General features: G+C 43.8%; 1 protein-coding gene across 2 annotated transcripts in view; it reads left to right on the top strand.

Moving 5' to 3' along the window:
• The window catches only part of UBE2W (ubiquitin conjugating enzyme E2 W), a 45407-nt gene that overhangs the window by 5925 nt on the left and 17658 nt on the right, over positions 1-21824 (top strand). For both annotated transcript variants that reach the window (XM_083187270.1, XM_083187271.1), the window contains exon 2: positions 4629-4720. In XM_083187270.1, coding sequence (XP_083043396.1) covers positions 4629-4720 — 92 coding nt within the window. The remainder of the gene's footprint in view (positions 1-4628; positions 4721-21824) is intronic.

Below are 21824 nucleotides of genomic sequence, written 5' to 3'. Positions count from 1 at the left end.
AATATAATTGTCAGCTGTTGTCCAAGATCAGGACGGGAGCCTCCATCTGTGGGTTTTATATACAATTGTCTGACTTTCTGTACTTCCGCAGCCTAATTTCTATAGTGTGGCCTTTTATGTGTAAGCAGCAGCAGCAATGATGGATGACAGGACTGTGCTCTGGTAATCACTATGAGGACTGCAGTCTCATTACTACTGATGTTCCCCCTGCAATTACTAATGTTAGACACTGAAATTTGGTTGACATACCTTAGATCAACACTGCCAAAGTGTCGTCATAGGCATGATCGACAGTCAGAGGGTCTACATGAGTTTTTCATGATATTTTGGTGTCTGTGTAATCGTACGTCGACGCGGACACTTACATATTTATCGGTACTTATGTTAGTTGGGTGCCCGTTACGTAGTTTGCGTAGTGGTGTATTGAGAATACCAATATACCACTATGCTGGCTACGCAAACTACGTAAGTTCCGCAAATTACGTAACTGGAGCCCTGCTAACACATAAAGGGTCATATGGCCACTATCCATGTCCTAACCCCAGTGTCCACGTGGGCGTGGAGTTAATTTTATAAAGTGCAGCGAGCCACCGAGCCCGAAGCGTGGCGAGCGTACGCGTATCTGCGTCGCCACGCTTCAGGCTCGGTGGCTCGCTGCACTTTATAAAATTAACTCCACGCCCACTTGGACACTGGGGTTAGGACATGGATAGTGGCCATATGATTGTGTAAGTGTGTGTGTGTAGTGTGCATGATATACTTACCATCCCGGCGTCTCCAGCACTCGGCTCCCCGCAGTCCCGACCGCCATGACAGTCCGCGGCATCTATGCTATGTACGCTATTAGCGTAGTGCCGCTGGGGGAGCTGGGAAACCATGTGATGCTCCCCCAGCGGTGACTACGCTAATTCACCGCCATTGCTCCCCGGCCGGCCGCCGCTGATTCCTTGCCGCCTGCCCCGCCGCACAATCCGCATCATTATGTAAGTTAAACCCCCCCCCCCCCTGGCTGGCCGCCTGCCGCACAATCCCTGCCCAATGCCACAGATTAGCCGGTCGCCCGGCAATGGCTACGCTGATAACGTAGCCAAAGCTACGTTGTCAGCGTAGCATAGCCGGGCACTCGGCTAATATAAAAGTACCTATTTATCACATCCCCTCTCATGGCTCGCTTCGCACTCCATGCTTCAGGCACACTACTATATTCCCATTCAATGCCCACTTGTATAGTAAAGTATGAAAAACCGTCATTGAAGAAAAAAAATTAGGGTTTTTAGAGTTTGAAATATTACAGTTAGGAGTCAAGTGGATGGTACTTTATCTTCTCACAATTTTGTGTTTCTATGACCTTTAGAAAATACCTCCCTTATTCCATTGAGGACAACCCTTTCTTACAGCATACATGAAAAGGTTAAGCATTAGGAGAAATCCCTTGATAGGCCATTCATTCTTAAGCTGAGGAAAACAGAGTTGTGTCATTTCACAGCGACTGATGAAACCTGTGCGTTTTGTGTCCTCAGTTTGGTGTATTTATGTGTACTAGCACTTCATTAGGGAAGTGTAGAAATGGGTCATTGTTGCAAGATTTAGGTTAGTTTATATTTACTATACAAAATGGAAATATAATTATGCATGAAGCAATACACTACTCTTCCACACGCTGTAATGCCATTCATTACACTAGTGCTAGAGATTCCAGTCCTGGGCTTCATTCATGTGTGTTGAGCGGATGCAGTTGGCTTTTTTTCTTGTGGATTTTATCTTTTGCATTTGGTTTATGCTGCCTGTTTTTTGAGGGAATGTGCAATTGTGTTATTTGAATTTGAAAATGCTGCTTTATGTACGATGAAAAGAAGCGCAGCTGCACTCATTAAATATTCCAGTCTATCGCAAATTGCATCATTTTTTTTAAAGTTGTCTATAGAATAGATTCAAATGAATTATCATGATTACGCTTTTTCGCCTCAAAGTGGCCACCTTGATTTGCTTACGAATGAAATCTATATGTCAACATTTTGCATAATAGCAGGTATATTTTTTACATTAATCACAATATAAAGGGATTTGTTACATATTTAACTTAATTTGTTTTACTGTTCACTGACTTTTTTTATACAGTAGAAATGCGGTATGACTTGTATAGCAGTTTATTTATTTGCTCTAAAAAGTAGTGTTCAGATTAAAATGAGATTGATCTGTGTACTGTCAGATTAGTTTATCCGTGAGCCGTGGATTTGACAAACATTCTATTTATTTTCGGAATGACAGCGATTGCCATAAAGTGAGATGCTCTGACTTGGCTTGTTGATTTTGAGACTTTTTATTTCACAATATTTGCAGCATTTTAAATGTTGCTAAAGTATTGGAACCCATATTGACAATGATACTCGGGTTTCATAGATGTATAGAGCTAAAAGTGCCTACATACTGTGCGATTCTTGCATGCGATATTAATGTTATAGTTCAAGTCGCACTGTGTTTTATTTTGCCTTGTGATGAGCGCTCCTGTGTAGTCCCTATCGCAATGCAAAATAGTATGTGTAGGCAGGTGATTCTGTACTACATTGTATTGTGTCTAGTTCTAGGTAGGGAATTGCATGCGATATGTGCTTTTCATATTGTACTCTATAATTTCCATATAGCGGGCTGCTGACATCGGCAGGTAGGGAGAGATGGCGGGAGGAGGAGCGAGGACCATGCTGCACTTGCCTGCACAGTCTATCTCTGCTTTCGATCCCGATGCCATGGAGCCGTGCATTGGGATCGAATGCGGCTGTACATGCTCTATTCAGACTAACTTTATATATTCGAGTTGGACTATGTATGTGTGTAGTGTATATAAAAATAAAAAAGTGCATCCCCTTGCATGGCTCGCTTCACTTACCATGCTTCGAGCACTATTATACTTGGATAGTATAGTATGCAAACAACTTTTTTTTTTTTGTATAATCTTTAAAAACTCCTGTCGCCCATAAGCTTGTGTTGATCTAGCGACTGTCGACCTAGATATTGTCTATCCTCTGACTGCATACTGTATGATTTTATTATGAGGAAATTGTTCATGTGTGTAGATGGTGTACAGTATATTTGCATTGGTGGTTTCTTTCCTTACATCTTCTGCGAGGGTCACTTATATTGACATCAAACAGCACCGGGTGTAATTTTCCTCATGTTTGAGTCTGTACAATGGCAGCTTTCCTGCAGTTTGTGGCTGTACAATAGGCTTTTCTATACTTGTACATTCTAGGGTAGCGGGCTGCAATTAGCCAAACATATTAATACTTAACAAGTGATAAAGTGGAGAGTGATAAAGAGAAAGTACCAGCCAATCAGCTTCTAGGTGTAATTTCTCAAACGTCTTGTCCTGTAACATTTTAGTTAGTAGCTGATTGGCTGGTACTTTCTCACTCCTTATCACTTGTTAAGGTTTAATACATCTGCCCCAATGTGTCTTAACCATGGCATATAACGAAACGCTGGAAGTGTAATATCGTACCTGTGTGGAACAGGCAGTGCTGGCCTGCACGTACAAGGTAATATACTTGTACAGTATTGTTGTAAAAACCTGAAATGACAATAGAATGAGCAACTTGTTTTGGCTATTATGGCAATGAAAGAATTACAATGTGTTGGTGTTCATTACATGGTAATTGTCTTGGTCACTGTGCTGTAGTAAATATCTGCTGTAGATAAAGCGCTGTTGGAATGAACATGAACATTTTTAGTGTAAAATATTTTTATTTTAAGCAATTTTTGCATTTAGGCCCCTTGTCAAACCAAGGTTTATCCCTGCCCATACACCTGAACGATGTGTACATACAACTGTGCTGTGAGACTGATGTATTGTTTCATTGCACTGTAAAGGCTGCTCGTTAAATGCATCTAAAAGAAACCCAACCTATTTCTAGAAATCTTTCATTTTTTTGAAATCCTGCACAATACAGCAGCATAGACGCGTAGCAGTCACCTGTAGTAATCCTATTTTCATTCAGTATTAGGGCGAATCTGCCAGGTTTGGGATCAAGGCTCCAGGAACTGTTCTACAGAGATTTCCTCAAACAGTAAATGAAGTCATCTGACATTATTGCTGTTGTCTACAATGGTCTTGTCTAAACCTAAATGCTCTTTACAGCCAGGTCCTGTTCAACTCTGCTAGAGTCTGTATACAGAGCACAACAGAAAATGTTTTTGGGGGAAAAAAAGCTGCGGCTACTATTAAAGATGGGAAGTTGCCAATAGCAACTGATCAGATTATGTTTGCTAAGGGCAACATCCCGACTTCCTAAGAACTCCCATCTTAATAAATGTACCCCTCCGTTTGGTGAAATTTGGTGCCTGTAAATTGTAGCCTAATATGTTTAGACATATTTTACTATTGTGTGTTTTTTTTTTTTGTATTATAATTTATCATCTAGTAATACACATTCTCCACATGGCGCACAGAGATGAGGTTTATTCCCCCGCAGTGGTATGCTTTGAGCACCCCATAATTGTCTTTGTGTTGATGGTTGCTCTCTGTTCTTTGTGCTGAATTATTGGATATTATTGCATGTATTTGTATATAGACGAACATTAAGGGAAATACTATCTGCATTTAGTCATATCTCCCATCCTTTTAATATTTTCAGAAGCGTCTCCAGAAAGAATTGTTGGCCTTGCAGAATGAACCACCTCCAGGAATGACCTTAAATGAAAAGAGCGTTCAGAATTCCATTACACAGTAAGTGTCATTAAATTAATCTGCATTTTTAAGGTTCGACACGGGTTACATATAGGAATCCGGAACTGGAACAACTATTCATGTTTTTAGTCTCTGCTGACTTTTTTGGCCATTGCAGCCACCCATTCATCGGATGGGGTTGTGAGTTACAATTCAGGCGACGGCAGCTGATTGCACCCAAACAGAGAAGCTACTGAATATTTCTGGCTGCAGTGGTCACTGGCATCCACAGATGAACAGTGGCTCCAGAACAGCGGGCGATGTCACAGTGCCTACATCTGAAAGCCATGCCCAGCACATTTAACTGTATCTGGAGCCAGCGTTGGTCTGTGGACACGGCAGTCACATGTTTCTGCAGGTTGCTAAGTGACCATTTGGCCTTGTTTTCTGTTTTTAATGATGTACGTTTCTGTCAAGTTTGTCACACAAAATCTGTCAATGTAATTGGCTGCTATGGCTGAGGCATTAATGGGAACATTTATCAAGCCTCCCAAAGAGGTACATTGTATAAAAGCTACAGATTTGTCCTCCTACACCTTTGCTGCAGCCCCTCTTGCATGTGCTTGCCACGCACAATAAGAATGTGCGTATTTATTTTATATGACACTTGTATGTGTGCAAATGAGTGTCTGAGGCAAATTCAACAGATGTCTGGGCTATGGAGAGAGATATTTTAGCTAGCAGCCTTTCTTGCTGGTGAAGGGAAACGTGCAAAAAGTGGCTCATTTGGGTTCCCAAACAGCACACTACGGGGTGCACCCAGCACTGGTTTACCAGTTTTATGCCGCGCAATCAGAGCACTACATTGTTTTGGAATATACACCCTCCCTCCACCGATCTCAGTCACTGCAGACAGGAGATCGGGCGAGATAATCAATCTGTATACAAAGTGCTATGATGTAGCCTCCGCAGCTTTTTCCAATACAAGTTTTTGTCTGCTCCGTATACAGACTCAGTCACGTGCAATATACAACTTTCGTATATAAAATTAATCATCTTATTATGATAAAGATTTATTTTTGTCAAACAAGACGGCTGTGGTTAGCAGAGTTTCCTTGGACCTGTCTGTTCATTCACAACAGGCAGCTTGTAGAAACCAAACCTGTAGAAGCTGGTTACTATGGCCAACTTTTCCATGCTTTAACCCCTTCAGTGGTGTTTTTTTTTTTGGGGAGCGCTCCCCACTGGGCGAGTTTTTTATGGGGATCGCTCCCTTTAAAAAACCCACCACCGCCTACCTGGGTCCGGGCAGCGCCGCTGAACTGTCACTCAGCGGCTGCCCGAACCTGCGCCCCCCCAGCACTGCGTCCCTTTCCCCGGCAGCCGGCTTGTCATAAGCCGGCGCCGGGGACTTAATACTAAACCCGGAGGGGAGGGGGGAGGAGGAGGGAGCCAGAGGCGCCGCAGAGGGGAGGGAGCCGGGAAGCACTGAAGCTGCCTGAGTTCAGTGAGTGAACTCAGCAGCGCTGCCCGGCTGTAAACCGTGGCAATCCCGAGAATTTTCCGGGCTTGCCAGACTGGGCACTGAGGCACAGCCCGGAAAATTCTCGGGATCGCCATACTTTAGAAGGCTTGAAACAGGTATGGATCGTTAGGTTGACCCAAGAAAGGTCGACAGCAGAAGGTCGACAGGGACTGAAGTTTGACCGGCGAAAGGTCGACAATGCACAAGGTCAACACATTTTTTTTATTTGTAGGAGTCTAGTTCTGGACAATTGTACGGCAGCCCCTTGCATCACTTGCTGCGCTCCCCATGCTTCGGGCACAGTGCCTTGCTACGCTCGACACACTATTTTATTCTGCCTCCATGCCCTAGTGGATGGTAGGACATGAAATCCCACCTGTTCTGAAACCACAGTGTGGGAAAAAATCACGAGAGGTTCCGAGTCAAATTGTCATAACCACAAGCAGCTACCAGGTGTTTAGGAAGTACCCTTCTGTTTTTGTAGCTGAGGATCATTATGTTTAGGTAGTGGCCATCTGCTCCCTCTCTCACCTCCTGCTCCATCTTTATACTCTTAAAAGCATCCACTTAAGCAGCCCAGGTTCTGGTTGCCATGATCAGAGGGGCTCCAGTGCAGCAGATCTTTCAGACATCGATAATGGCTGTGTTAGTTTATGGGCTGATTCTGACTCAGATTTCTCTTCACGGATCTCTTCTCCCCATGCTTTATTTCTCTGGTGATCCGGCACTTTGACCTGGCCAAAAGTTGCTCTGCACTGACATTTTGGGCGACACTCTGCAACAATCAAGAGGCAAGCTGCAGACTGCACCCATTTAAATTTTGTACATTTCACAAGCCTTTTGCGGCTCATGAAAACACAGCCAATCACAAGCGGCCGTGTCATAACTTCGCCAGCTCTTGCCGTCAGATGCCATTGTGCAGAGCCTTGATTCGGCAGCAGCATTGATTGGGAAGAGGCAACTCCTGAAGAGACACTAAGACATTGCTGTTTGCAAGTGGTAGAAGAAAGGAGATGAGAACCGGAGAGTCCTGCAGCTGGTAGGAAGCAAAGAGCTGAGCGAAGCTGCCCACTGCAGTCTCTCCCAACATACTGGTAGGGGACACTGCCCACCGGTTACATACTCTCGCCCATAGACCACCAGGTATCTGGCAGTAGGCCCCTGGAGTATCTTGTAGGTGTGGATAAATGAAGCCTGGTTTTGATGGTGTGGATGGTGAGATTACTGGTCATAATGATGGTGGTTGCAGTGGATAACTTAAAAATACACTCTTTCCCCCCACTGCACTGGTTGAACAGATACTCATAAAGTAGTAAATCCGGCTTCTTCTGTGACCCACAGCTAAAGTCATATGGCGTGCAGCTCAGAATCAGCCAGTGAGTGAGCCTTTTGTGGCTGACAGAAGTGTCTGTCAGGCAACAATACATCCGGATGCCTGAAATGGACATGTGCAGTACATCTGTAAATAGAGGCTCATTGTGAGGACCGTGCAGTGTCATTCTATACCATAATGGGGTTAATGACATGCATTGTAAGGAAACTCCTCACTCTGGCTTTCCTTCATATTAACCCCTTACCGACGCAGCATGTTTTTGCCTTCCTGACAGAGGCCTTTTTTTTCAAATCTGACAGGTATCACTTAAGTGGGGATAACTTTTTTTTGCTTTTACTTATCCCAGTGATTTTGAGATTGTTTTCTCGTGACACATTGTACTTTAAGATAGTGATAAATTTTGGTCGATACAGTTTTTTTTTTTTTTGTGAAAAATACCAAAATGTCGTAAAAAAAAATGAACATTTTGCAATTTGCTAAATGTTACATTTTCTGCTTGTGAGACAAATAATCATACCACTCAAAATAGTTAATAACTAACAAAGACCATATCTAAACTTTATTATTACATCATTATTTCAACTTTCTTTTATTTTTTTTGGACGCTAGGGGGCAGCAGAGTCTAAATTTTACACATAACACAGTAAACGCTGCTTTTGGCTGTTCACGTTTGAACAGCCAATCGCAGCGATCGCCCATGGCGGGGGGCATCGCTGCCCCCCCTGGGCAATGAGGGAAGATGTCTGCTGTCAGGGACAGCAGACATCGTCCCTCTGTCACCGCGTCCCTAGACGCGGTGACACTTTGAAGTCATGACGTACATTTACGTCATGTGTCGGGAAGTACATCCCGACCATGACGTAAATGTACGTCAAATGTCGGGAAGGGGTTAATGCATTGTCCTTCTGTGTCTTTAGATGCTTCCTGGAAATAGAAATCAGAGCCATTTTTAGAGCTCCCTGGATTAGCAACTACTGTAGATTAAATGGTGTTCCTGATTCTACCTCAATAGGAAATATTAACCTTAAAAGAACAGTAGCCATTATAAATACTTAATTATTGTCTAGTAATGTATGTATACTTGCGTTCTTAACATTAGAGAACTAGCGCTTCTAAAGGATAATTTTACGGTTTGTTTGGAAATCCGCGTATTTGCTGATGTTCTGTGGTTTATCATATCAAGTGGCAGAGCTCACTATAATGCTGTGCACACACACACGGTACAATTTGACTATATAGTCAAAATCGAATCGAGATCGCATAGACTTCGATTGGCGATAGAACATGTTTCTAAGTTTGTGCTCCTGTTCAGCTGAAATCGAAAAGCCAAATAGGCTGTGCAGCAATGACTATATAGTGCAGATAGCGTGAATTGTATGTAAATAGCACATGCGTTAGCAAATATTGCATGGCAATAGAATCTTATTCGAATAGCAAAGGTATCTCACCGTGCGTACACCCCATGTCCCCTCTTGCTGCCATTAGATTTAATTTGCATATGTTGTGGGTAAAAGTGGGATTGTTTTTGTATATTCAATATGACCTGTTATACATTGTAAAAGTGGTTCCCAAACTTTTTGAATAAAAATAATTTAAATTGGTCCTGGACCACCAACCCAGGGCACCCCCTGCAAGTGCTCCCGAGACACCCCAGGGTGCACACAGTTTAGGAACCACTGCATTAGCAATTCCTTGGCACAGAGACTGAGGAAGAAAAATACACAATTTGCATGTTCAAATTAGATATCAGATAAAAGGCATAAAGAATAGGACGAGAGAGAGATATTTTAGCTAGCAGCCTTTCTTGCTGGTGAAGGGAAACGTGCAAAAAGTGGCTCATTTGGGTTCCCAAACAGCACACTACGGGGTGCACCCAGCACTGGTTTACCAGTTTTATGCCGCGCAATCAGAGCAATACATTGTTTTGGAATATACACCCTCCCTCCACCGATCTCAGTCACTGCAGACAGGAGATCGGGCGAGATAATCAATCTGTATACAAAGTGCTATGATGTAGCCTCCGCAGCTTTTTCCAATACAAGTTTTTGTCTGCTCCGTATACAGACTCAGTCACGTGCAATATACAAATTTCGTATATAAAATTAATCATCTTATTATGATAAAGATTTATTTTTGTCAAACAAGACGGCTGTGGTTAGCAGAGTTTCCCTGGACCTGTCTGTTCATTCACAACAGGCAGCTTGTAGAAACCAAACCTGTAGAAGCTGGTTACTATGGCCAACTTTTCCATGCTTTAACCCCTTCAGTGGTGGGGGTTTTTTTGGGGAGCGCTCCCCACTGGGCGAGTTTTTTATGGGGATCGCTCCCTTTAAAAAACCCACCACCGCCTACCTGGGTCCGGGCAGCGCCGCTGAACTGTCACTCAGCGGCTGCCCAAACCTGCGCCCCCCCAGCACTGCGTCCCTTTCCCCGGCAGCCGACTTGTCATAAGCCGGCGCCGGGGACTTAATACTAAACCCGGAGGGGAGGGGGGAGGAGGAGGGAGCCAGAGGCGCCGCAGAGGGGAGGGAGCCGGGAAGCACTGAAGCTGCCTGAGTTCAGTGAGTGAACTCAGCAGCGCTGCCCGGCTGTAAACCGTGGCAATCAGTGTTCCCTCTAAGCTGTGCGCGTGTGCGCGCGCACACAACTCGCCAAGCATGCGCACAGACATTACAACAAAGAGCACAAAGCAGCAGTGGTCCCTTTTTGCAGTTGTGGACTAAATTAATGTGTGTTTCACCCAATAACTACATTGCGTGCTGTGTTTTGAATGTTTAAATGTTTTGAATGTTTAATATCACGTTGTTTTCCAGTTATATATAGAAGTGACGCACAAAAATAAAAATTTCCTTCCAAAGTTGCACAGCCAAAATCTTTTGCCGCACACAGCCTTCGTAAAATTAGAGGGAACATTGGTGGCAATCCCGAGAATTTTCCGGGCTTGCCAGACTGGGCACTGAGGCACAGCCCGGAAAATTCTCGGGATCGCCATACTTTAGAAGGCTTGAAACAGGTATGGATCGTTAGGTTGACCCAAGAAAGGTCGACAGCAGAAGGTCGACAGGGACTGAAGTTTGACCGGCGAAAGGTCGACAATGCACAAGGTCAACACATTTTTTTTATTTGTAGGAGTCTAGTTCTGGACAATTGTACGGCAGCCCCTTGCATCACTTGCTGCGCTCCCCATGCTTCGGGCACAGTGCCTTGCTACGCTCGACACACTATTTTATTCTGCCTCCATGCCCTAGTGGATGGTAGGACATGAAATCCCACCTGTTCTGAAACCACAGTGTGGGAAAAAATCACGAGAGGTTCCGAGTCAAATTGTCATAACCACAAGCAGCTACCAGGTGTTTAGGAAGTACCCTTCTGTTTTTGTAGCTGAGGATCATTATGTTTAGGTAGTGGCCATCTGCTCCCTCTCTCACCTCCTGCTCCATCTTTATACTCTTAAAAGCATCCACTTAAGCAGCCCAGGTTCTGGTTGCCATGATCAGAGGGGCTCCAGTGCAGCAGATCTTTCAGACATCGATAATGGCTGTGTTAGTTTATGGGCTGATTCTGACTCAGATTTCTCTTCACGGATCTCTTCTCCCCATGCTTTATTTCTCTGGTGATCCGGCACTTTGACCTGGCCAAAAGTTGCTCTGCACTGACATTTTGGGCGACACTCTGCAACAATCAAGAGGCAAGCTGCAGACTGCACCCATTTAAATTTTGTACATTTCACAAGCCTATCGCGGCTCATGAAAACACAGCCAATCACAAGCGGCCGTGTCATAACTTCGCCAGCTCTTGCCGTCAGATGCCATTGTGCAGAGCCTTGATTCGGCAGCAGCATTGATTGGGAAGAGGCAACTCCTGAAGAGACACTAAGACATTGCTGTTTGCAAGTGGTAGAAGAAAGGAGATGAGAACCGGAGAGTCCTGCAGCTGGTAGGAAGCAAAGAGCTGAGCGAAGCTGCCCACTGCAGTCTCTCCCAACATACTGGTAGGGGACACTGCCCACCGGTTACATACTCTCGCCCATAGACCACCAGGTATCTGGCAGTAGGCCCCTGGAGTATCTTGTAGGTGTGGATAAATGAAGCCTGGTTTTGATGGTGTGGATGGTGAGATTACTGGTCATAATGATGGTGGTTGCAGTGGATAACTTAAAAATACACTCTTTCCCCCCACTGCACTGGTTGAACAGATACTCATAAAGTAGTAAATCCGGCTTCTTCTGTGACCCACAGCTAAAGTCATATGGCGTGCAGCTCAGAATCAGCCAGTGAGTGAGCCTTTTGTGGCTGACAGAAGTGTCTGTCAGGCAACAATACATCCGGATGCCTGAAATGGACATGTGCAGTACATCTGTAAATAGAGGCTCATTGTGAGGACCGTGCAGTGTCATTCTATACCATAATGGGGTTAATGACATGCATTGTAAGGAAACTCCTCACTCTGGCTTTCCTTCATATTAACCCCTTACCGACGCAGCATGTTTTTGCCTTCCTGACAGAGGCCTTTTTTTTCAAATCTGACAGGTATCACTTAAGTGGGGATAACTTTTTTTTGCTTTTACTTATCCCAGTGATTTTGAGATTGTTTTCCCGTGACACATTGTACTTTAAGATAGTGATAAATTTTGGTCGATACAGTTTTTTTTTTTTTTTGTGAAAAATACCAAAATGTCGTAAAAAAAAATGAACATTTTGCAATTTGCTAAATGTTACATTTTCTGCTTGTGAGACAAATAATCATACCACTCAAAATAGTTAATAACTAACAAAGACCATATCTAAACTTTATTATTACATCATTATTTCAACTTTCTTTTATTTTTTTTGGACGCTAGGGGGCAGCAGAGTCTAAATTTTACACATAACACAGTAAACGCTGCTTTTGGCTGTTCACGTTTGAACAGCCAATCGCAGCGATCGCCCATGGCGGGGGGCATCGCTGCCCCCCCTGGGCAATGAGGGAAGATGTCTGCTGTCAGGGACAGCAGACATCGTCCCTCTGTCACCGCGTCCCTAGACGCGGTGACACTTTGAAGTCATGACGTACATTTACGTCATGTGTCGGGAAGTACATCCCGACCATGACGTAAATGTACGTCAAATGTCGGGAAGGGGTTAATGCATTGTCCTTCTGTGTCTTTAGATGCTTCCTGGAAATAGAAATCAGAGCCATTTTTAGAGCTCCCTGGATTAGCAACTACTGTAGATTAAATGGTGTTCCTGATTCTACCTCAATAGGAAATATTAACCTTAAAAGAACAGTAGCCATTATAAATACTTAATTATTGTCTAGTAATGTATGTATACTTGCGTTCTTAACATTAGAGAACTAGCGCTTCTAAAGGATAATTTTACGGTTTGTTTGGAAATCCGCGTATTTGCTGATGTTCTGTGGTTTATCATATCAAGTGGCAGAGCTCACTATAATGCTGTGCACACACACGGTACAATTTGACTATATAGTCAAAATCGAATCGAGATCGCATAGACTTCGATTGGCGATAGAACATGTTTCTAAGTTTGTGCTCCTGTTCAGCTGAAATCGAAAAGCCAAATAGGCTGTGCAGCAAAGACTATATAGTGCAGATAGCGTGAATTGTATGTAAATAGCACATGAGTTAGCAAATATTGCATGGCAATAGAATCTTATTCGAATAGCAAAGGTATCTCACCGTGCGTACACCCCATGTCCCCTCTTGCTGCCATTAGATTTAATTTGCATATGTTGTGGGTAAAAGTGGGATTGTTTTTGTATATTCAATATGACCTGTTATACATTGTAAAAGTGGTTCCCAAACTTTTTGAATAAAAATAATTTTAATTGGTCCTGGACCACCAACCCAGGGCACCCCCTGCAAGTGCTCCCGAGACACCCCAGGGTGCACACAGTTTAGGAACCACTGCATTAGCAATTCCTTGGCACAGAGACTGAGGAAGAAAAATACACAATTTGCATGTTCAAATTAGATATCAGATAAAAGGCATAAAGAATAGGACGAGCAGACATTGGTATATGGCCTGCACATTCTGGAAGCTGAAATAGACAGTTTCAAAGAGTCATATCAATAATTTTGTTACAATGACTCGGGGGGGGGGGGGGGCACATACATACATACATACATACATACATACATACACACACCTACCTTATGCTGGGTACACACTAGGCGATTACTGCGGTCACCAATATAGTTACCTAACCATGCTATAGGGCATACACTCTGACTGCGATGTCACTCACCCCCTGCTTCGTACATGCAGTCTCTGATGAGATTGGCAGAGGGGGAGGGGGGTTTAACAGCCACGCGCATGGTTGATGATATTGGCACGCATCGTAAATTATATTGTGTACCTAGCTTAAGAGACCCATCTCATGAGAGGAGGGGGGGGGGGGGGGCTGGTGGTGAATATGTACACATACATACATACATACATACATACATACATACATACACACACCTACCTTATGCTGGGTACACACTAGGCGATTACTGCGGTCACCAATATAGTTACCTAACCATGCTATAGGGCATACACTCTGACTGCGATGTCACTCACCCCCTGCTTCGTACATGCAGTCTCTGATGAGATTGGCAGAGGGGGAGGGGGGTTTAACAGCCACGCGCATGGTTGATGATATTGGCACGCATCGTAAATTATATTGTGTACCTAGCTTAAGAGACCCATCTCATGAGAGGAGGGGGGGGGGGGGGGGCTGGTGGTGAATATGTACACATACATACATACATACATACACACACCTACCTTATGCTGGGTACACACTAGGCGATTACTGCGGTCACCAATATAGTTACCTAACCATGCTATAGGGCATACACTCTGACTGCGATGTCACTCACCCCCTGCTTCGTACATGCAGTCTCTGATGAGATTGGCAGAGGGGGAGGGGGGTTTAACAGCCACGCGCATGGTTGATGATATTGGCACGCATCGTAAATTATATTGTGTACCTAGCTTAAGAGACCCATCTCATGAGAGGAGGGGGGGGGGGGGGGGGGGGCTGGTGGTGAATATGTACAATCTGCCATCTTAAATTCAAAATTCATCTGGATATTACCATCCGGTCTACTCAGTCTGGGCACAGAAACTATTCTCCACGACTGTGCAGTGGCTGAAAGGATATGACCCTTAGTATAACCTTGAAGACCTCTCACCCAGATAATAATTAAAGAAGGCTACCGGAGAATTGCTATTGGCAACCAATCAGAATCTACTTACTTATTTAGCACCAAGAAGATAGTATCTGCTTGCTCATAGCAACATCCTATCTTAAATCGAACTCCAATCTTAATAAATAAACCCCAATGTGTCAACTTTTCAGCATGGTTGATGCAGTGAGACACCTTAAAACAAGTGTTGGAAGTGGGTATTTCCTTTGTCATGATTGGGTGAGATCTCCTTCCCATTTTAGTTGGATTGGCAGTTTACTGCTTCTAGTAATGACTAATAGTAAGTGATGTCACCAGGTGGTTCGACAGTCATTAGGTCAACTTGCAAAAGGTTGACACAAGCAAAGGGTCTACATGAGTTTTTTTTTTTTCACTTTTTTTGTCTCAATGTTGGCATCTGAGGACCCAGAATTGGTGTACCGTGTCCCCAGATTGGGTCACTTCACTCACCTTACCTTGGGGCAACTGCCTCCTTGCCCTCGGCACACTTTACTGTTCCCAATCCAAAGTGCACGTAGTATGACCTTGTCCCATACACGGTACAATTATTGTATACAATATTGTATCCCATCGCATCTCGGTTATGCGATGAGATCTAGTACAAGAAGTATGTGCTGCGCAGGAGGATTGTATGTGCTGCGCAGGAGGATTGTATGTGCTGCGCAGGAGGATTGTATGTGCTGCACTTCTTGTACTAGATCTCATCTCATCTCATTGCACAACCGAAAATGCGATGAGATGCGATATTGTATACAATAATTGTACCGTGTTTGGGCACCTTAACCCTTTGGTGTTGACCTATGGACTGTCAGCTAGACGGATACCCCACCAGGTAATGCCCCTACTATGGCAGCTAGAAGTGAACTTTGCCAAAACATACAAAGGAAACCTTTTTCTAGAGAGTAGAGGAAATGGGAAAAACAGTGTAATCATTCTGGAGCACATGTATGAGCAGTGATAACGGAGGAGAAGTCAGCCAGAGGAGGAGTGGCCCATGGCAACCAATCAGCACTGAAGTAACCTCTATCATTTGCGTAATATAACATTATACAGAGCATTTGATTGGTTGCCATGGGCCACTCCTCCTATGGATTACTTCTCTTCCCTTATCACTGCTTCATACATCTACCTCTCTGTGTGAAATACCTTTTTCCAAATGTGGTGCAGAAATAATTAGAAACGCCCTGTGGGCTGATGTATTTGTGCAAGCTGGTGTCGTGCTGCTCAGTACCTGCTGCTACAGGATTGTCAGTGGCTCCTCTGTGACTGTTGGTACATACTAACAGCATGTCTGCGTTTGGGTTACATCTCCATTTTCTGTATAATATCTAGTGTTCATTCTAGCACCCGCTAACTTTGAAAACCCATGCAGTTCCTCTTCCCTGCCTGGGGTGTCGCTGTCTGCTGTGGTGTTTCTAGCACAGGTCTGGTTTGCATATCAGTGCTGATATACAGACCACACTGTGCTAGAAGCACTACAGCAGACAGCGACACCCCAGGCAGGGAAGAGGAACTGCATGGGTTTTCAAAGTTGGCGGTTGCTAGAATGAACACTATAATATCTGTTACATGAGTATGTATTTGGTTTTACTGTTTCACATAACCTTGTTTCCACAAGCAATGAGAAATAACATTGAAATCCCTATTTGAGATTTAGTCAGTCTAAAGTGCAAAACAGTATATTGATGTCAGCTGTGCAAATATAACCTTTATTTAATGATGTGTGAGAGCAAACGGAACTGTTTTGGGGAACCATGGATGCACCGCAGGTATCTGATATTCCGTCATCCTAACCACCTTTTTTGGATAACAGGTATCAGTGGCCTCATCACAAGTTCTAGATCTAGTAAGATCTGTAAAGTATATTTCCATTTCCCCAACTTGTTCTGTACAATAAGCTGTTTTGTTATGTTTAAGCCGAGAATAAAATCATCTTTGGCAGAATGCTTGACATAGGCTTAAAGGTGGATTTATCAAAGAGAGATAAAGTACCAACCAAGCAGCTCGTGTCTGTTTGTTTTTAAACACAGCCTGTACATAGTTATAAGCTGATTGGTTGTTATCTTTATCTCTCTCTCCGTGCTATATATCTCCCTAATGGGGCCCACATGTAGCATTTTCTAAGCAGTCTAGTGACATGCCCATAGATCGCTTTGTGTGTAGGGGCCATAGCGATGGGCGATGAAGATCCAGCATGCGGGATAATCTGAGGGCCAGGGTTCTCATCAGAGAACACTCAGCACGCATCCCTGTGCAGGGCTTAGGTCGAAACATGAAATAGAAAGACATGGCTAAGGTTGACAGCCCCGGAAGGTTGACACAAGCATTAAGTCGACAGTCAAAAGGTCAACATGAGTTTTCTGCTATTTTTTTTTTGTCCTGCATTCGACATAAGTCAACATTTACACCACATCAGTAACCGCGTCCCCTCGTATGGCTCGCTGCGCTGGCAATGCTTTGGGCGCTATTATGTTCTGCCTCCACCCCGTAGTGGATGGTAGGGCATAAAATACCACCCTGTGTTGGAGGGAAAAAATGTGACAAACTCATGTCGACCTTTGACTGACATTGGGTTAACATTTTGACCTTAGCCATGTCAACCTATTTTCATGTGTTGACCTAAGCCATATTGACCTTTTTAGTGTTCGACCCAATGTAAGTCAACCTAGCGACCATATCCCGGAGGAAAAGAATCCGTGTTGTGCACAGAAGCGGTGGGATTGCGGCTATCCCTGCACAGATGTACTAGAACAGTGGTAGCCAACCCTAGCCCTCGAGAGCTACCAACAGTTCACATTTTCCAGACAACCTAGCTGCTGCACAGCTGCACTCATTAATCACTGACACATTTTAAAAGATACACATGTGGAGCTAATTAGCTCACTTGTGATTGTGTGAGGAGACCTGCAGGACATGCACTGTTGGTAGCTCTCGAGGACTAGGGTTGGCTACCCCAGCACTAGATAAATGAGGTGGAGTCTGGTGGCTCTGGGTAGTTCCACTTACCATTTATGGAATGTTTGGTAGATCTCCCCCGTGTTTGCATAAGCCCTCTAAATAAGCGTGGGTTTCTCTCTTACCTAAGCACATATGTGCTGTGGCGCGGGTTCTGCAGCCATTTCCCACATTTTTTTCCTATTCTGCAATCACTCACCTTGCATAACTTCAATAAATGATTGTGCAATTTTAATACATCATGTGTGGCTGTATCCACCAGTTACACCTGCCTCTGCCATCATTTGCTACAAATTACTGCTTGTCTAAAGTGCACAAGGATTTCCTTGGATATTGTGTTGACCATATAATAACATGTGTATCTATATAAAAAAAACGTTCAAGGAATAAGTATTACTTGTAAATATGTCACTGGACATCCTAATTACATGCTGTTGCTGGCACCACAAATACGTCATACATCTATTTTTATTTTAGAATGATTTTAGCTGGTGTTTGTGGCAGATCAAGATCCAGAAAATTCCTGTTCGCGCCAGTTGGATAGGTTGTTATCCTGACACATGACGTAGAGAGTTCTTTGACATTGCCAATGATGACTGTATTCTGTCTGCACGTGTTACATATGATTTAGCTCTAAGCTGGTCAAAGGATTACATTATTGATTCTGGTTAATTACGGCATGCACAGACAAAGGAGGCGTGCATTAATGACCTGCAGGAGCACATATCGTCCGTCGGTAGAAACCTAAGCACTGTGCGATATAATGGCCGATATCACTCAGAAGGCTCAAATGAGCAATATACGTTCAATGAATTGTATGTTCATTGAAAGAATTAACAGCATACCACAATCCCACACCACTCATTGTCACAACAAGCTTTCCAGATCCATACGGTGATTAGGAATGGTGCATTTTTATGAAGATCAATTTATCATTCTTTATACTTTTTAGTTCAGATGAAGGCTAAATAAGAGCATTGTAGAGAGGAGGAGGATACATTTACAATGTAGTAAGAGAGACCCTTAAATATAGAGACCTTACTATAAATTATTTTTCTGCAAAGCAAACAGTCTGGAACTGTGTGGGTGAGTGCTAACAAGACCTCTTTATTTCCTGGAACACATTAGGCATTAGTAACCAGTCATAGTGACTGTAGCTAACGCAGGCCATTTCCCACCTTGATGAACGGTTGTTCAGGCTTTGTGTACAATGCCTATCCATTCTCTGCAGTGCCTGATTGGACAATCTGCCTGTAAAGGGGCATACACACGTAGAGATGTGTGCTAAGCGATTTTGCTAAACTATTTAGGGTAGGCGATTTCATGGTGTCCAGATCTCCCATGGGGAGCACATACACATGCAGAGATTTGTGCTAAGCAATTTTGCTTAAGCAAAAAAAGGCCGGGTAGTGGCTCAGAATGAGAGATTGCGATCAGTATCTCTCATTCTGTATACATAGAGATTTGCAGTCACTTACTAAGCAATTTGACTAGATTTTGACTGCATGCACTGACTTAGTTAGCAGGAGATAATTAATCTCTAGGAGCATCCACACGGAGAGATCTGTGCTTACTTTCTAAGCAATCTAGTCAGATTGCTTAGAAAATAGCACAAAATCGCTCAGTGTGTATGCCCCTTGTGTCCTTCTACTCTGTCACATACAGTCACTCTAATATCGCTTCTCAGCACATCCGGTTCTGTGTGACTTGCTTGTGCAGAGTGTAGCCTTTGTGACTGTTTGGCTTGAATGTGGGTCTTAATCGCAGTGTGACAAAACTGCGACACGAGACTGTACTTGGTAGTTTGCTATTTGACCCTTCTATATCTGTGTGCAATGAAGTCTGTACAAGAAGTGCTAGGATGCAGTGTGAGTAGGTCCCCAGGCTTGCTTCTTCCCTGTGTGTGGCATAGGTGTCCATGCGCTACATATGTTCTCACTTACGGTTTGTCTGTATACCATATGGCATGGAATACAGGCACAACTGAGACGTCTACTTTATGAAAATATTGTTGCCAGAGGCGTATTGTGTAAATAGACTCCTCTTGTCGGCTTGTCTGATCCATGACTGCATCTAAAAACACATTACATTGTCTGCATGACCATCTGCCATCTGAGTAACCCTCCTGTTACTCGGGATACCTGTTGTTTTCAAGTAGTAGTGCGAGTGACGCTGTGTCCAAAGAGTTAGCCGATGGCCTCTGTATGCCCAGAAAATGGGACCAACTTGCCTCTGTTTTCCAGAAAACTGGCTGAACCACCTTTTTTTTTTTATTCATTTATGTATTTACAGTTCCTTAGATAGTGCAGCTGATTCCGTTGCACGTTACAATTGTTGACAGTGATAGAACCAATGATATCAAACAGACATGAAGGTAGGAGGGCCCTGCTGCAAGCTTACAATCTATAGGGACACAGGAGACAAACACAAGGACAGGCACCAGGAATAGCATAGCAGTCCCACCAAGCTACAAATCCAGAAGGGAAGCAATATAATTCATAAGAGCCTCAGAGGGTTATGCGTGTGGTACTTAAATATGATAAGCTTGCCTGAAGAGGTGAGTTTTCAGGGAACGCTTGAACGTTTGGAGGCTAGTGGAGAGTCTTATTGTGCATGGAAGGGCATTACATTGGGTGGGAGCAGCCCGATGAAAGTCCTGTAATAGTGAATGGGAGATAGTGATCCGTGCAGAAGACAGGCGCAGATCTTGTGCAGAGCGGAGTGGTCGAGATGGGAGATATTTAGAAATAAGTAAAGATATATATGCTGGTGCAGTATGGTTAAAAGCTTTATATGCGAGTAGAAGTATTTTATATTGAATACGGTAAGATATAGGCAACCAATGGAGGGACTGGAAGAGCGGATCAGCAGACGATGAGCATCTTGCTAGGAAGATCAGCCTAGCAGCAACATTCACAATGGATTGCAGTGGTGAGAGTCTGTTCTTGGGAAGACCAGTAAGGAGACTGTTGCAGTAATCGAAGCAGGATATCTCCCATCCCCAAATGGTTAAATCCCTGACTTAGGCTCTAGTCATACACAGATGTGCAAACATTGCACCTCGTAGTAGTGTAAGTAGTAGTGTAAGTCAGCAATGTAGTTTTTTGCTCAGTTGTTTTTTATGCGAATAAGACAAACATTTTAAGCAAGACACACTTGGCGAGGCAGAGTCGCACTGTACCTGAGCAAAGCAAGGGGCATACAAGGCAACACTGCTGAGCATTCTGAGCAATGCTAGATAACTCAGAATGCTCAAAAAGATTGCTCAGCACACAGCGCTGCACAGCAATGTGTCAGCGTTGTGTGCTGAGCGATCTCTCAGGGCCAGTGTTCTCCTTTTGAGAACACTGGTCCTGACCCCGGTGATTAACTAGATTTTAATTGCCGGTAGCGACAGCGATGCACGGCCCGCTATGCCCCTGTACAGGAAGCGAGGTAGGGCCATTCTCTAAAGGGGCATACACTCGGAGCGATTTTGTGCTCTTTTCTAGAAAGTAAGCACCGATCTCTCCGTGTGTATGCCCCGAGCGATTACGATGCACGGTCCCGCAAGTTGCTATCGCCTACTAAGTCAGTGCATGCAGTCAAAATCTAGTCAAATTACTTAGCAAGTGACGGAAATGGATGCCTGGATTAACCTTGTGGCAGTGCTGGGCTTGCCCCCAGTGCGGCAATCGGCGGTCCCGACGGGGTGATTAGCGGTCCCGTCACTTGAAGATGATGTAAACTCTGAGTGCTGCCCCCGTTAACACTGCAGGTTGGCAGCGCAGTGTAAATGGTGCAGATCCCGGAACCAACCTGGCTTGGAACAGTGTTCCAAATACAGGGTCGGATTTGGGTGTAATAGGGTGGTATTGCTTGTCTAGAATAACAAAATCTGTGCATTGCTCACAGGGAAATGACATATTTACCCAGCTTTTCACTATATTCTTTCTCTAGTGTCATACAAACATAACATTGAAAGCATAAAACATTCTGCAAGGTATAAGCTTATAATGCATTTTCATTATGCCACAAATTCTAGTAATTATCTTCCTTACAGGTATTAATCTTGCACTACTTACTTGCCAAGTAATTATCATCCTTTGCGAGGGGTAATTAAAAGTCCATAGAACACTTATATACTGACGAGTACCAATAACTAGAAGCGTTTTTA

This window comes from Crinia signifera, chromosome 5 (genome assembly GCF_055691185.1).
Source record: "Crinia signifera chromosome 5, ASM5569118v1, whole genome shotgun sequence".
NCBI lineage: Eukaryota > Metazoa > Chordata > Amphibia > Anura > Myobatrachidae > Crinia > Crinia signifera.
Note: the sequence above shows the minus strand (reverse complement) of the source record. Positions and strands in the feature narration are given on the sequence as shown.